Source organism: Alligator sinensis, unplaced genomic scaffold (genome assembly GCF_000455745.1).
Source record: "Alligator sinensis unplaced genomic scaffold, ASM45574v1 scaffold1085_1, whole genome shotgun sequence".
NCBI lineage: Eukaryota > Metazoa > Chordata > Crocodylia > Alligatoridae > Alligator > Alligator sinensis.
The window spans coordinates 539,837-555,278 of record NW_005842611.1 but is presented as its reverse complement, the minus strand read 5'-3'; the positions used below and the strand labels follow the sequence as shown (position 1 = coordinate 555,278).

Genomic DNA, 15,442 nt, shown 5'->3' with positions numbered 1-15,442 from the left:
GGGAAAGAGATACCATTCACAAAGCTTTATAAATGTATATGAGGCGGAAAGTGCTCAGCTACTTCACTGATGGTTACTGAATGGATTAGAAGGATACAGACAAGATAGTGGAGATAAATAGATTGAGATCATATAGACAGACATTTCTCAGAACCGCCTGTCAGCTGCACAAATTTAGGCTGCATATCTTGCAAGATCAGGCTTTTGCAGCAATATTAGCACTTTGCCTTCCATACCCAACTGGAATCCCAGGCATGCAGAGAGACGTAAAAATGAAAGATGTAGCAAAGGAAATGTTTCTGATGGTTCAATTCAATTTGGATCTAGAAATGGATGAATGTCCCCCAAAGGGAGGGATGGTTCCTGGCTTTTGTTTGCTTCTGATTTTTGTTTTCCTAGAATGTTTCTCCCTCTCTAGCGTAACGCTGGGAAGTCGGAAAGCCTGCAGCACGTCCCAAATGGAAAAAGACACTAAATTTCATCAGAGAACTGGCACGAGAAACAGCATAAAACTATCTGGGCAAGTGGTGAAGTAACAAACTCGGTCTCTGAGGTCTGTACATAATTAACTGGGCACAAGAGGGATTTGGATGGGTTTTTCTCTTCCTTAATGACACCTGATTGGTGGTAGTAATCAGACCCTTGCATTTCCAAATGGAGAGAGGATAAATAAAGTGTAGAATTTTTTTTTTTTTTTTAAAGAGACAAGTTGGGGCACAGAAATTTGTCAGATTTGTTCATTGCAAAATCAATACCCATCAGCTGTTTGAAATTAAAGGAAAGATTAGGTCCTGGTTTTATACATGCCTTATTGTATTCTGAGAGCTTTCTACTCAGCCAGATAAATCTTCTTTAAGAGGATTAGGAAACTTTCATTATCTTTATCTAACCTGAACTAACACTAACTCTGAAAAATTAATCTATACACTGGACAAAAGCCGATAGCTGTTGCAAAGAAGCAGGGATCTGGAGTTACTTTCTAATTGAAGTGGGTGGGTGGGTAATGGGGGAAATGTGAACAATGCTGAGACTGCAGAGGAAAAACAAGACCCCCTCTCAGGGGCAGATTTTGTTGCACTGTTCTTTGAGGAAAATGTTGCTGATGAATTTGTGGATCTTCCCCTCAAAAATTATATATTTGTGAAAACTCCCCTAATGTTCAGCCAGCTCCGCTTACTATAAAGATGTTAGCTTCCTGACCCATTTATGCAAGGTGAATATAAGACTCCATCACACAGCTGCGGGCCTTTTGGGACTATGTCAGCTTAGTAGAGGTATGCAAAACAGGACATATTCGATTTGGATTTGGCCTGAACCAGAGACAGTGATTTCATTAGTAGATTTGGATCGCTGTCCCCGATTCGATTCGGCCAAATCCAAATCTGAGGATTCGATGCCAATTCAGAAAATCAGCGATTTGGACGCAGACATGGCTTTAAATGTTTTTTCTACATACCTTGAGGTACCAGGCAGCTCGTGATCACTGTGATGCTGGGGTGGATGGAGTGTCCCACAGGAGCGCAGGGGGGCCCTCCACATGCTCGGCGGTCCACTTTCGGGTCTGCCAGCGAGCGTGCTGGGAGGCCCCCCCGTGCCACCTCCAGCTCGGGGATCGGCTGTGGGGGGATCCCGAGTGCCTCCCCCAGACCCAGGAGGCATCAGTCACTGAGATGGGAGGGTGCAGGGGGGGAAGGGAGGCCCTATGTGCTCCCTGGCAGACCCATTATGAGACTGGAAGTGCTTCTGGTCCACTTCTGGGTCCCCCCCCCCATGCTTCTGTGGGATACTGCATCTGTCCCACCACCAGCATTCATGAGCCACCTGGTACCTTGAGGTATGTAGAAAAAACATTTAAAGCTGTGCCTATGTCCGAATCGATTCAGACAGATTAAAGGGTCCTCCGATTCTATTCGGATTTGGAGATTCGGCCACTGAATCTCTGCCGAATCGAATTAGGGACCGAAGCTTTGCACAGCCCTACAGCTTAGCATGCAATTCTCGTTATCCATCGGGTTCCCCATCAGGAACATTCAGACCCTTCCAATTGGGATCAAACATCCCAACCGAATGGAGCTCCCTCAAAGAGAGACTTGCTCAAGCCCGCCTGGTCTGTCCTCAGATCTGAAAGCTCTGCGATCCTTCTGTCTGAAGAGACTCAGGGACTCCCACTTTTCAACCCAACAGCTTCTGTTACTTGCCAAGGCATTTCTCTAACAGCATTATCCACTGAAGCTCTGTGCCAAAAACCCTTTATGGCCCGTATTGACTTTGACATACTTACACAATCTGTCTTTCCCGGAAACTGATAGCCTTGTTCTGTTCAAGTCTGTTCCTCTACAGTACCTGACAGTTCTTTTATTTCAGCACTGCATTTCCCGAAGAAGATAACTCTGCTGTCAAGGCCACTAAGGTGCCAAGGAGGCTTTACTTCCAATGCTAAGAATCCTCTGTTCCTCTGGAACTGAGCCCCACTAGCAGACAGGAAAGCCAGAACTGACACTACCTGCTGGCACTTCTAATACCTATGACACCTTCAAAACGTGCTCTGGTTTGCCATTCTTGCTTTCTCCTAAAGGAAAGACATGGGAACAAGTAGCTGAGATCAGATCAGTCCCCAGCTAAGTTGGTAACCACCAACATTTCCGAACCCTGGGTTCTTTCCTTTGCCAGCAGTGTGCCTAGCTAACAAGCTCTAACCATGGGTTCAATTCATAACTAGAAGAAGCAAGAACCCTAGTAAGGTGTTCTGATGCAAATGTCTAATTAGCTGAGTCACCAGTTGGCCCATATTCAAAACACCCCAAAAGGGAAGAGCATGGAGTCATCATCAGAGCGCATAGGCCCACATCCGACTACAGAAGGCTGGGATGGCAGCCAGAGGTCCATATTTCAATCCCCAAACAAGATTCAATCCTGCATCTATGCAAGAGGCTTGGGGAGATATGTAGCCCCTTCTACCCCTATGGATCTAAGATAACAAGCAGGACCCATTGGTCTGAATTATCCCCTGTGTTGCATCACCAGCGCCTACCAGAAGCTGTAACTGCTGGAAGCCCTGGGTCCCTTCAGCATAAAAGTTTTCTTCTCATCAGGCAGAGCTGAGCCTTACCTTGCACGATGAGATGTACCCGCGATGTCTTTGGATGATTGTCTGTCTGCACAGAGCAGGTGTAGGGGCCCTCGTCATACACGTCCACATTATGGATCTTGATGCTGTACTGGGTTTTGGTGTTGGAGAGGATGACCACTCGGTTGTCTATAGACCACTTGTCATTTCCAGCATACAGGATGGTGCTGCGGTTCAACCAAGCTACCCGCGTGACCCTGTCATCCACAGTACACCTACAGAGAGAGGGACAGAGCGTCAGACATGCAGGCCAGTACAATGAACACAAAGAGCTGCCAGCAGTGTCTCTGAAGGGTGCAGCTGGCTCACTGCTTGGCTCTGGCAGCTCGTTCTGCTGTAGGGGAAACATCCTGGACGGTGCAACAGAGGTGCAGGAACAGGGACTCGGAACAATGAGTTTGCATTTAATATATAACTCTAATATTATTACTGCAGTTGTTATCATTATTATAAATGCTCATGAACCACAAACCTGGATCCCAGAAGACGACCATGTCCATGAACAGTGGTACCCTGGCTAGACATAGTACCATTCCACAGGATTTTCCCCCCCAAGGGACATTTAAACGGCCGCTCATTTTCAGTTCCTAGCTCCACATCAGGAATACCCTGTATTATAATAATAATAATAAGGAATATTATACCTTGCATAATACCCTCCCCCACCCTTTTAAGGAGGGTATTATGCAAGGTCCCTTTCTAGCCCTGTTCTATCATGTCTTAGACGTATTTTAAGACACTAGGATGGTCTTGGAAATGCCACACTGTGCTTTGAAGCTTTGGAGAAAATTTCAGGTGTTCTCCTGAAAGAAAGTGTCACCTTTTGTGGGGAGCCACATTAAGTATGTCCTTTGAAAGCCCACAAAGACTCTCCATACGTCACCTCCTACAGCTCCACTCACCCCCGCCATGACCCACTCCGCTACCCTTGCGACACATAGGACATTTTAGATGAAGCTGTAAAATTTGATGACAGTTCAGCTTGTCAGCATGGCCCTCCAGCCATCCCTGGTGTGATATATATACAGCCACTCCAGGACAAGGGAACAGCCTCAGCACAAGAATGGGAACCAAGGAGGGGCAGAAGAAGAAGGGAAACAGGAGAACGAGGAGGAAGAGGGGGGCATTTGGCAAAGCCGCTGTACATCCTACAAGTGCCTTGAAAACACAACACAGTCATTTCAATTATTTATTTCCTGTCTGGCTCCTGCCCTGCCTGCTCCTGCCACGAGATATTGGAAAGCTTCAGAGCGACAGTTCAGAGCGGTTAGTTACACTTGGCAAAGAACAGAGGGGGAAAAAAAATGGAATTAAAATGTTCCCGGAGCACATGCCTTTTTAATTCCATTTGATAGATTATCTTGATGCATTTACTCCCAGGCCTGCCTAGCTCAACAGCACCCACAGAAAAAAACTGTCGTGCATTTGGTGAAATTAAGAGCCCAGTGTTTCTCCGGAGTATCCTCTTTCTTCCTGAAGACCTCCATAGACAGAGCAGGCTTTGCTGTGATAAAGCAAAACTGCAGATCATTACCTGGGTACTGCAAGCGGCAGCACTAATGCTTCGTCCTTCTACAACATTATCCCTTTTTAAGGATTTTAAAGGGCTTTCCCCATGTTAAAAATCCAACCCTTGCAAGTCTCTCTACAAGGTAGGTCCATGTGATACCTGTTCTACAGTTGGGGAAATCAAGGTACAAACAAGAGAAGTGCCATGACGACAGCAATGATTGTGTGCACACTGCAGTAGTGCCTACAGGACAGAGCTGAGATCAAGGCACTGTACATGCACGTGTTAAGGAACACTCCCTACTCTAAAGACTTTACAGACAAGAGAGACAAAGGATGTAAGAATGGGAGTCTGAGAATCCTCACCGTACAGACAGAGAACTGAGGCACGCGGGGGAGCGCCGACTTGTTCAAGGCCACGTTCAGCTTTGCCACAGAGCTGAGAGTTGAACCTATTCTCCCAAGATAGCTCATAGCACTATCCTTCCATGGGGAATAAATATATTAACTAATAATCATATTCAGCCCCTTGCCACTGGATTGCATTGCCCATCAGAGGCTGTGGCAGATATTAACCTGAGTCTACATGATCCTTTGCCAAAAAGCCACGCTGGTAGTCTAAGCAGTGGCTACTATTCCCCAGGAAACGCAGTGCTCCAGGGTTTGCTACTGCTTTTGCACACTGGATAAGAAATGCCCTGCATGCCTCTTGTTGTTCTCTGGGTTTGCAGTGCACGCGTACGTGAAGTAGGAGGAATTTGCAGCATAGGCACCAGGCAGTATCTGCATGTCTCACTGCTGCAATGCTTCAGCCATGCCTCGCTATGCTAGCTCGCATGTCCACAGTGGCACCTTCCCAGATATTTCCTCCGGCTCGCCTCGGCTGCCAGATGGGGCGGGAGGGCAGAGCCGTGCCTCTCGCACTGAAGCTTCAGAAATGTTATATGCCTCCCATGCCATGTCTGCAGAGTGTCGACTCCATCAGCAATATTATTGGGGGTGTGGGGGTGGGAGTCTATTAAGCATGCTTCACTGCCCCCATGGGCACTCGATTCAGGGAAATGACAGATATATTCTCCCTTAAACAAATAATTTCCCCCCTGAAGTGGCTGTATGTCTCCACTAGCCATGTCAAGCAGGGACTCCTAGGAAGACGGATGGTCCTTTGGGCTTGGCATGTTATTACCTGCACCCCACGAGGCTGCCATATTTTAAACACATTACTGTTTCTCCAACAACACAAACTTCTGCTCCTGAAGCCCCTGAACGGTGGCAAAAGCAGCAGTCCCCCCATTCCAGAAGGAGCCACTATGCTATTATCGAGGGGCTGCCGACCACAGCAAAGAGGATGCTTTCCCCCTCCCTTTCCAAAGGCAGAAAGTCCTGAATCAAAATATTTTGAGTGCTTTTAAAAATCAAATGGAAACAGGGATTCCCCTGACACTGCTCTGACCGTGCACTTGATTCCAAACAGGCAGGGTTCGCCATATCATTCCACCAATGCACTTGACCTGTAGGGGCAACCACGGGCCTTACAGATCTCCGCCAGCGCAGCTCTGCCGGCCTCGCTTCATTCAGCCCAGGCTGCTCCGCTCTCTTAATCCACAAGCTAAGCTCCTGCAAGCTGCAGAGCTGCCGTGACTCTCCCTGACGTCAACAGGCATGGAGAGCACTCAGTACTTCTCAAGAGCCCCTCGGCACATTGCAGGATCAGCCGGGAAGAGCCAGCCCCAAACCTCAAATCGGGGCTGCAAACTCAGTGGGAGCCCATCCCAGACACTAAAGATGGGCTGGAATCCAAGGCACCCCCCTTTTCTCCCACCACGCTGTGGCCGTGTGCTGCATCCCAGCATCAGGGAGCAGAACCCTTCCTTTCATTCAAATGAGCTGTGGGAGAGCTAAGCGCAGCCTAGTTAAGTTGAGCCCTAGGGGATTCCAGTCTAGTGGACTATTACTCCTGTCTCAGTTCATTATAATGAATAATAAAGAGATACTTACACACGTTTTCTGTAAATTATTCATTGCGTGCACTGGAAAATCAGGGCAGTAATATGTAAAACAGACAACTTGTATGTCTGTGCTCATATAAATATCTAGTATAAAGCCCTTCAAGGTACTATCTGGTCCCCTCATTAGGGGTGAAGTACAAGGACTCTGGTTTGAAGTGACAGTACGGATTCATCCACTGTGGTTTTGCTGAAGTTCAAATGCTGTCACCTAAACTGTGGGTGAATTTTCCAAACAGCATCAAACCCACGTAACAGGGAGCAGAATACCCACCTCTCGCGGTGCCAGCTCTTCTAGTATTTCACAGTTGTTAAGCCTGATTCCTGATCTCACTTCTGCCGGTGCAATTCAGGAGCCACAGCGGAGCTCCTCTGGTGAAAAAGCAGCACAGGCCAGGTCAGGACTGGGACCACTGGACTGCACGGTAGGACTTCATGGACCTGCTAGCCCTTCCCCGCGCGTGTGGGATGCATTCTGAGCAAGATATGAGTAAAACACTTGCCCTGAAACAAAACCACAGCCTGTCTGCGTCTGGGACTCACTGAAGCTCTGGAGCAACCAGAGCTGGGTTTGAGTTTGCAGGGAATGGGAGGAGCTTTGAGAGGCTGAGTTTTGCTGGGAACAGTCTGCACAGATTTGTTCTTGGAGGTGCTTTCTTGGCCAGAACAAAGCAATTCGGACTCGTGGTAGAGGTGATCACTTTTATTAGACCAACTAGATTTTTGCACCCAAAAAAAAAAAATAAATCTTTAATTGCCAGCTTTCAGGCACAAACACCCTCCTTCAGGCATCGGAGAAAAGATTGTAGAAGCTCTCCTGGGTAGAAAGGAAAGTTCATATTTCATAGGAGAGTTGAAGGTGTAGTAAAATCTCCAAACTCTCCTATGAAATATGAACTTTCATTTCTACCCAGGAGAGCATTTACAATCTTTTCCCCAATGCCTGAAGAAGCGTGTTTGTGCCCGAAAGCTTGCAATTAAAGATTTTTTTGTTTTAATTTAGTTGATCTAATAAAAGATATCACCTCTACCGTGAGTCCTGATTGCTTCTTCCTCTAGAGCAATACGGGCTACGACCTGCATACCTTCTCGGACAGAAGGCACCCATGGAAAGCAGTGAGGGGTGTGCCTAGGTAAGGAGTGATTGACCACTGCTGATGGTCAATCAGGGCACTTCCGTTAATCTACCCTCTCCTCGAAATGCCCGTTCCACTAGGACGAAGGCTGCTTTTACACGCATACAAAAGGCAACCACTAAAGACAGGTCTCCATCAGGACTTTCTCTCTGAAGGGTCAGGAGCATACTTGCTTTAGACATGATCAGTCTGTGGGGACCGACTGGTGACAAATTTACAAAAGACCATGAACAGCTCCACCTTTTCACCCTTATCTTCCTAAGAGCCCTTCCTTCAGCTCCCTCTCGTGGTCCCTAATGTATAGTGCATTTAATCACTTGTGCTCAACTCCAGGGGGGTTTCGGTAGCCTTTTCAGACTGCGGGCCGGCATGATACAGTTTGGGTCAGAGGAGGGCAGGCTGTGAGCTTCGGCTTGCTCTAGTCCCTTAGCACTGGATGCAAGTCAAGGCCCGATCTTCTATTTCCCCGCACCTTGTGTTGTCAGTCATGGTAGCGCAAACCGAGTCAAAGTGCTGCTGAATCAGAATATCAGGAGCTTGCACTTACTTTGCACCAGGGGGACAGTGTAAAAAATTCATCAGAAAAACGGCTTGACAGAGAGATGTCCCTTACAGAGTGCTAAGGCTTGGCGCAGGCAGATTTCACACCTATTTGGCTTTGATTCATATGAACCCGTATAATCAAATGTACTTTATTCTGAGTCTGGGCTGGGAGTTTGTACACTGAGGTTTGAAGGAGTTTGTACACTGAGGTTTTGCTGAACCTGGTGCTGCTGTTCTCCCCTCCCCTGTACTGACAATCAGTCTTTCACATGCAAATGGTGATGGCCCCCAAAATCCTAGCCCTGCCCTGCCTAATTCTCTAACATGCTCAAAATCAGGTATCTATTAACAGCTAAGCCTCAGGCATTCCCTCATCTGCAGAGTGGTCTTTTCTCCTTATTTCCAATTGACCAGGATTATGATAATGTCTCCAGTAAGCAAACAGGTAAAGAGACTCCTTCAAAGTGTTTAGATAAAGCAGACAAGCTCTGACAAAGCTGGATAATAAAACAGGCCAGGAGGTTTTCCCTTGAAGGGATCTAATTAAGAACAAAGACAAACCCACATTAACATTCTCCTGAAGGCTCCATATCCATCTCCGAAGGAACTGCTCTGCTGTAAAGCAGGGAGAAAAAAAATGTGTCAGATGAGTTGGAAATAACCTTTTTCATCTCTTTGGTTTTGCCTGGCTAATATTTAGCAGTGGGAAATGTTTGTATGTGGAAATCTAAGCCTGCTTGAATCCATCTCAAAGAAAAGCCGGTCCCCAAATTCACAAGGTGAGGTTGTGCAGAGCTCAAAGCCACTACATCTACTAATCTGCACAGCACTGGCATGGGAAAAGCTCATCGCCCCGGCACCCCAAAACAATTTGCGTTCTGGGGGAACTCATCACTTATAAGTTGTGCTCGAATCACAAGCCGATCCAAACATTCAGACACTCTGAGACATGAAATTAGCCCAAAGCAGCCTTATTTTGATAATTACCTAATTTGTGATGTGCTTGAAACCAGAATCCAAGTGATGAACCTCTCTGCTTCTATCTGCTGGGAAGTGTAGGAGAGGGTTCAGGACTGGGGGGCATCAAGTGCTGAATATTTTCAAGACACCCGTCAGTCACTCCAAGGGACCATGTTTGTAGTTGCAAGGGGTGATGTTTTATTATCTGTGCCAACTGCAAACACCTAGAGCTGACGGGCTTCCTGCAGGGTCACATCCAAACTGTTTCTCTGTAGAGCAAATCCATCAGCCTGTTACTCTGCTAACAAACTTGGCAGGGGACAAAAAGGGAAACCAGGTTGTCTTGTCTAGACGTTACTTTCCATCCCACTTAGTGCTAATCCCTCCAGGAACCGTAATGCAGCTCATCTATCTGAGTGTGCCCTGTTCAGTTTATCAGCTCCATGAAACTGGGGCTTTCATCTCAGATGGCACAAAACCAACGGTAAGTATTTCGCCATAAACATAACCACTCCCCACTTTACTCTCCACCACGGTTGTTCACCGCTGGGACTACAGGTGCAATCTCAAGATGAAGGTTTAGTCTGGAGAGAAGAAAACCGGAAGGGGCATGATAGATGCTTTCAAACATGCAAAAAGTTTGCCATAAAGAAAGCAGAGGAAAATCGTTTCCTCCGCCGCAGAGGGCAGGGCACAAGGCAAGGAGTTTGAACTGCAGCAAAGAAGATTGAGATCAAACCTCAGGAAAAAACTTCCTAACTGTCAGAGCAGGAGAGCAATGGAAATGGACTGAGCTGCCCAAGGAAGCTGTGAAATCTCCAGGCGGGTTTCAAGACGATGCTGGAGAAGCATGTGTTTGGTCCAGGACTAGCGCATCCTGCCTCCATGTAGCAGTTGGACAAGAACGACCCTTGATATCCTGTCTGATATCCTGTCTGGTTCTAGGAAATCTGTTGCAATGAAAATTTCAGTGCAAAGGAGATATTTCCAAGCTGGGCTGATGGCCCAAATAATAGTGCTAAGTAGATCTCATTAATACAAAATCTCTTACTACAAAAAAAAAAAAAACACAAAAAAAACCCAGTATAACCAGGGTTGTTGGGGTTTTTTTTTTTAGTTGTTGCATGCATAATAGGCTCTCATTACAACAAACACAAAACACCTAAGACTAACATGTTACAAACACAACGCTAATAAATATACCGCAGAGCTACTTGTTAGGGCGAGGAGAAACAGTCCACACAGGGAGAAAAGATGAAAGTGGTAGAAGCGCTGGCAGATTCTGGCTGGAACAAAGGAGACGTGGAAAAAAAAAATTCAGCATTGCTCTAATCCTAATAAACTATGAGCAATTTTTAAACAATGTCTCAGTACAATGCAATAACCCAGCCTCCCTCTTGAAGTTCATGGTAATGAGATTCCACTCCTAATTCCCTATTCTTTCCTCGGTAGCAGAGACCAGTGGAAAGCAACGGGAAGCTGCGCTAGGCAGGCGCCATCGCCCTCTCCGCGTGGGCGCTTCCAAACTTGCGCTCTCAACGCGGAGATCTCAGGAGACTTGCTTTTCTCCCCCCAGCCTTGCGAAAGCGCGAGAGCTCCCTTTCAGCCGAGGGAGCTTTGAAACAGGCAAGGGCAATGAACCTGAATGACGCCGGGTGGGAAGATGCATGAAGGAGGGACTTGGGGGCACCAGCACGCTGCTGCTTCCAGCCTAATTGTAACTATTCTTCATCCTTAAATGCTAATGCTGAAGTTTTCCAAGGAGTTATTTCACTTAGTGTCAATGATACAGATAACGGTCCAGATAAGTTCTTTGTATTCTGTCAGAGAAAGTGGTCGGCCCCCATCTCTTGGGGCCTATTAAGTGAGGCCCCTGCTTGGATCCCACTGGCAGGCCCATGGCTGGCCTCATTAATGATATGGGCATGCTGTTACCATGCATGGAAAATTAAAGAACGGAGACTGCCTTCATTTCCAGTGGTTGCTATTCCAGTCCCTGGCTCCCATTCACATCAAGAAGAGCAGGCACAGTCAGCAAGCCTGCTGCAAAGAACAGTCAAGTGTGAGGCAGGACACCTGCTCCACCACTGCATTGCACTGCGCGGGGTGTAGCCCTCGCTTGGAGAAGCGCCTGTCACGTTGCTAGAAGAATATGAAGGGCTCAGAAGTGCTGCCGTGCTGAGGCTCAGGCAGATCCGTGACAGATAAGGAGGGGGGGAAGCAGGCCTTGAACATCTATCTCCCCTGGGGGGAACAAAAGTCTCAAGAGACGGGAGGTTTAAGGCAGCTAAAACTGTCATTAAGCACTGTAAAAAGTTCAGAGTTTTAGTTCAGATGTTCAGAGTGGATTGGCAGCAGAGCAGCACAAATATCAGGGCCTCACTTTCTAACAAAAAATAACCAAAAATGGATTTCCCCCCCTTTTCTCAGCAAAACAAAAAAAAAATCACAACCCCACCCCCCCTCCCCCCCCAAACCAAGAAAACCAAACACTGAAAATAAAAAAGGGTTTAGTAGTTCTTTAACTTGAAATGATAGGGTTGTTAGTGTTTGGAGGGTTTGTTTGTAGGGGGAGGATAAACATTTGGTTTTAATTAAATTTAAGTCAATTTAGTCTCAACACATCATTTCAAAATGAAAATCCAAACCACTGAAACCAAATACTTTGAGTTGAGTTTTTTAGATTCCTCCCCAGAGTTTTGCAAATTCTTCAGTTTGTCCAAATCTGTCTATTTTGGCAAGTACAGTACCATATTTAATCAAAGCATTTTGCCCAGCTCTCATCAGGGCACGATCATCCTGGAGCTTAGACAAGCACTCAGGAGAACTGGGTTCAAGTCCTGATGCTACCACAAATGTTCTCTGTGTGACTGGACAAGTTCCTTAGTTTTTCCCTATACTTCTATAAAATGGGAATAACACCATGCCTCATTAGAAAATGTCCATCTCTCGTTATGTGCATGACTGTGCCTACACCATTAGACCCCTGCTCTCAATTTAGTCTCTAGAAAATGGTTCTCAATGTTTTAGATTCACGACACCCCTTGTTAGGCTTAAGGCAACCCTCAGAAAATGCCAGCTCTTAGTTTTTACTGTTTGTTTTTAACTATGGAAAAGTAATACATCGCTTTTTCTGTTACAAAGCACTCAGAAAGACCACAACTGGTCAGAATTTTTTATTTTATGTATTTATTTATTTATTTTTACATACCATGGCTTTCTATTTGAATTGTTGGATTATCTTACAAATCATTAGGGGGGCATCCAGATAAGTGCGGCCATGCAGTACATGGCACTGCCAGCGCCATATACCGCACAGTCTGGAGTCCTCCGCGCTGCAAGGGCACACTGCCCAAGCACATGCTGCTCTTTTATTTTTTCCTGCATTATTATTATTTTTTTTTTTAACCCCTGGAGTCAAAAAAGGAAAAAAAAATCAAGCAGTGCATGGTTGGGCAGCACGCACTGCTAAAAAGCAGAGCTGAGCTGCTCGGAGCCGTGCCGCAGCTGCCAGCCAGGCTTTGCCTGGTAGGATCGTTGCGGCTGCAGCTCCGGGAGGCCCCCAGGACCCTAGGTAAGGCTGCACAGTGCTGGCCCCAGCTTCCCTTACACCACCCGGGGCAACTTGCCACGTGCCAAAGCACATGGCATAGGCGTTCTCCGGGGGATAAGAAGTGGCGGTGCACCTTGCACCGCCACTACTTGTGCCCAAAGAACCAAACGTCCACAGTCGTGTGGCCACTCCCTACATGTGCAAATCTTGTGACACCCTGACAAGATCCCTCCCTGAAAGGACCTTGAAAAGCTCCATGGTTGAGAGCCACTGCTCTAGACAGTCAGATGATACGCCCCAGACGTAACAGTGAATAGCCCAGTACGCTGGCACCAAAGGCTCTCCAGCTTTCCAATATGTTACTTAACAAGACCAGCTCAACATTTCAGCTGTGAAAGTTTCCAGCTGCAAGTACCTGTCCAAGAGGCAGGACAAAAGCATGGATACCATGCTCTTTAAAAAGGGAACATTAATTACATTTTCAGGGGACTTATAATTGGATTTTTTCTCCTCTTCTGGTAGTCACTCCGGCTAGAGTTAACCGGCTCTGTATGTCTTTTATTCCAGGAGGATGCAGAAAAGGAAGAGGAGATTTATTTGTAATCATCGGAAATAAACACGGTTCCTCAGAAGTAAACACAAAAGAACAGAACCTGGCTGGGGTCCCACCTCGTTACATATGCAAATTAGGCAGGCCATCAAAACACAAGGCTCTGCTAATCCTCTCTCAACAATGTAAATCGGCAAATTAACCTCCGGTACAATGGCATCTGCGGCATGTAACGCTGAGCTGAAGACAGCGGATCCCACAGGGCGGCCAGTGTCTGTCGGGTTTCCGTCATTCCTATCAGTGATATTTATTCTCGGTGTTGGGGGCAGAAGGCACTGTGTGTTAATTCCCAATCCTTTCTGCCGGCATCATCTCCCCTCTCTAAGCCACAGGTCTGCCATGTTGATCTACTCGTGTTCTGCCTTCCTCAACTTCTTGTTACTTTATTTTTGAGAATATGAATTAGTTTTATGCAGTCTTCATAGAGAAGGGGAGCATTTTCCCTCGCCAACTCATTCTCCTCCTCCTTTCCGACCCTCATTTTGAATCAATCCATTTAACCAAATAACTAGAGTTATCCTCTCCACACACCTGGAGCGCAAACCTTATTTCGCTCACCGTGTCCAATCACAAAGACCAGCCCTGAACATTACACAGATCCCAACCCTCTTCCCTTGCTTTGACTTCCCTCTGTACGCCCAAACCTAACAAGCTGTGGGCTGATCAATGAGCTAGATACCGATTATGAGAAAATTACAGCTGACAGCATGAAGTTAGCATTTCTCTGGATGAAACTATGTTGTGGTGAGTTTATAAACTGACCCTCTTGAACTGGAAAGGGAGGCCAGGAGAGGAATCAAGTATACATTGACCTTGCAGTCGCCAAGTGCCTGCAACTATTCCCCAAAACTCTTCACTGGATTTTCTGAATTACTGCCCTACATCTAGCGAAGCCAGACACTGCAGTTTGAGCCTTTAAGCCAGGCTATTTGACACACATTTTCCCCCAAATTTGCTTCATTTTAAACTTGCATGCAGGCTACAGCAAGAAAGAGAGTCCTCTGAACGGGGAAAGAGAATGTGGGTGATGTGGTCACGTCTGCTCTCCTGGAACAAGCTCGCTCTTGATTTTCCAACTGATTTGCAGCTTGAGCCTCTCGATTTCAAAAAACAAGCATCCATGCTTTGCTGACCGAGGCACTGATCAACAATCCATTAAAGCTGGTGGAAACTCCCATTGACTTCAACGGGCTTTGGATTGGGTCCTAATGGGTCTATTGGCTGCAGGGAACTTTTACTTCCTCACTGAAGAAAGGCAGATCCAGCTGATCATGTGTACAAATGCCCAAAGTGACCATCAGACACTCATTCACGAACACAGATAAAAGTACGCATCCCCTTCCTACTTGTGCAAGTGCACTATATATCCCTGGTTTACTGGGAACATAAATCTCATTGACCTGCATGGTATTACACACAACCATTTATATTCAATCCAGCATTTATTTTCAGAAAGAAGAAATGCGATTTAGGTATGAAAGGCAGGGAGTGGCTGTCAGGACACCTAAATTGTATTTCTGGCTCTGTCACTGAGTTGTTTCAGGATATACTGATCAATAAACCTAACCACACTTTGCCTCAGTTTGCCATCTCTATAAATTGCAGATAACAATAGGACCCCCCTAGCTACTAATATATAGGGAGATGGACAGATGTATAAGCAAACCTGTTTTTCATTACAAATGCACACAGGTGATTGTGCCATATATCAATCTGTCAATATTGATTTGCTACCTCTGGAACTGATAAAAGATTTTGCTCTATAGGATCATGGTAGCAATTGTACAGGCACTGTAAAGCATCACCAATTAGTGAATTTGCCCTGTGATAAATCTTTGGTGCTGTGTAAGACATATATTCATTTCCAACACGTGTCGTCACCAGTCCCTTTCTAGAATTACAACTCAGGAAACAGCATCCTGTAGCAATAGCAGTATGTCTTGCACCTGAACCTCTGAAGTTGGATAGAGTGTGCATGTGTTTTGATTTGAAATGTAA

General features: G+C 46.2%; 1 protein-coding gene across 1 annotated transcript in view; it reads right to left on the bottom strand.

Annotated features, from left to right (window-relative positions):
* The window catches only part of OPCML (opioid binding protein/cell adhesion molecule like), a 156,874-nt gene extending 148,607 nt beyond the window's left edge, over positions 1 to 8,267 (bottom strand). The window contains exons 1-2 of the mRNA XM_006033156.2: positions 8,251 to 8,267; positions 3,110 to 3,342 (exon numbers count right to left, since the gene is read on the bottom strand). Of these exons, the coding sequence (XP_006033218.1) occupies positions 3,110 to 3,342; positions 8,251 to 8,267 (250 nt within the window). The remainder of the gene's footprint in view (positions 1 to 3,109; positions 3,343 to 8,250) is intronic.
* Positions 8,268 to 15,442: the final 7,175 nt, after the last annotated feature.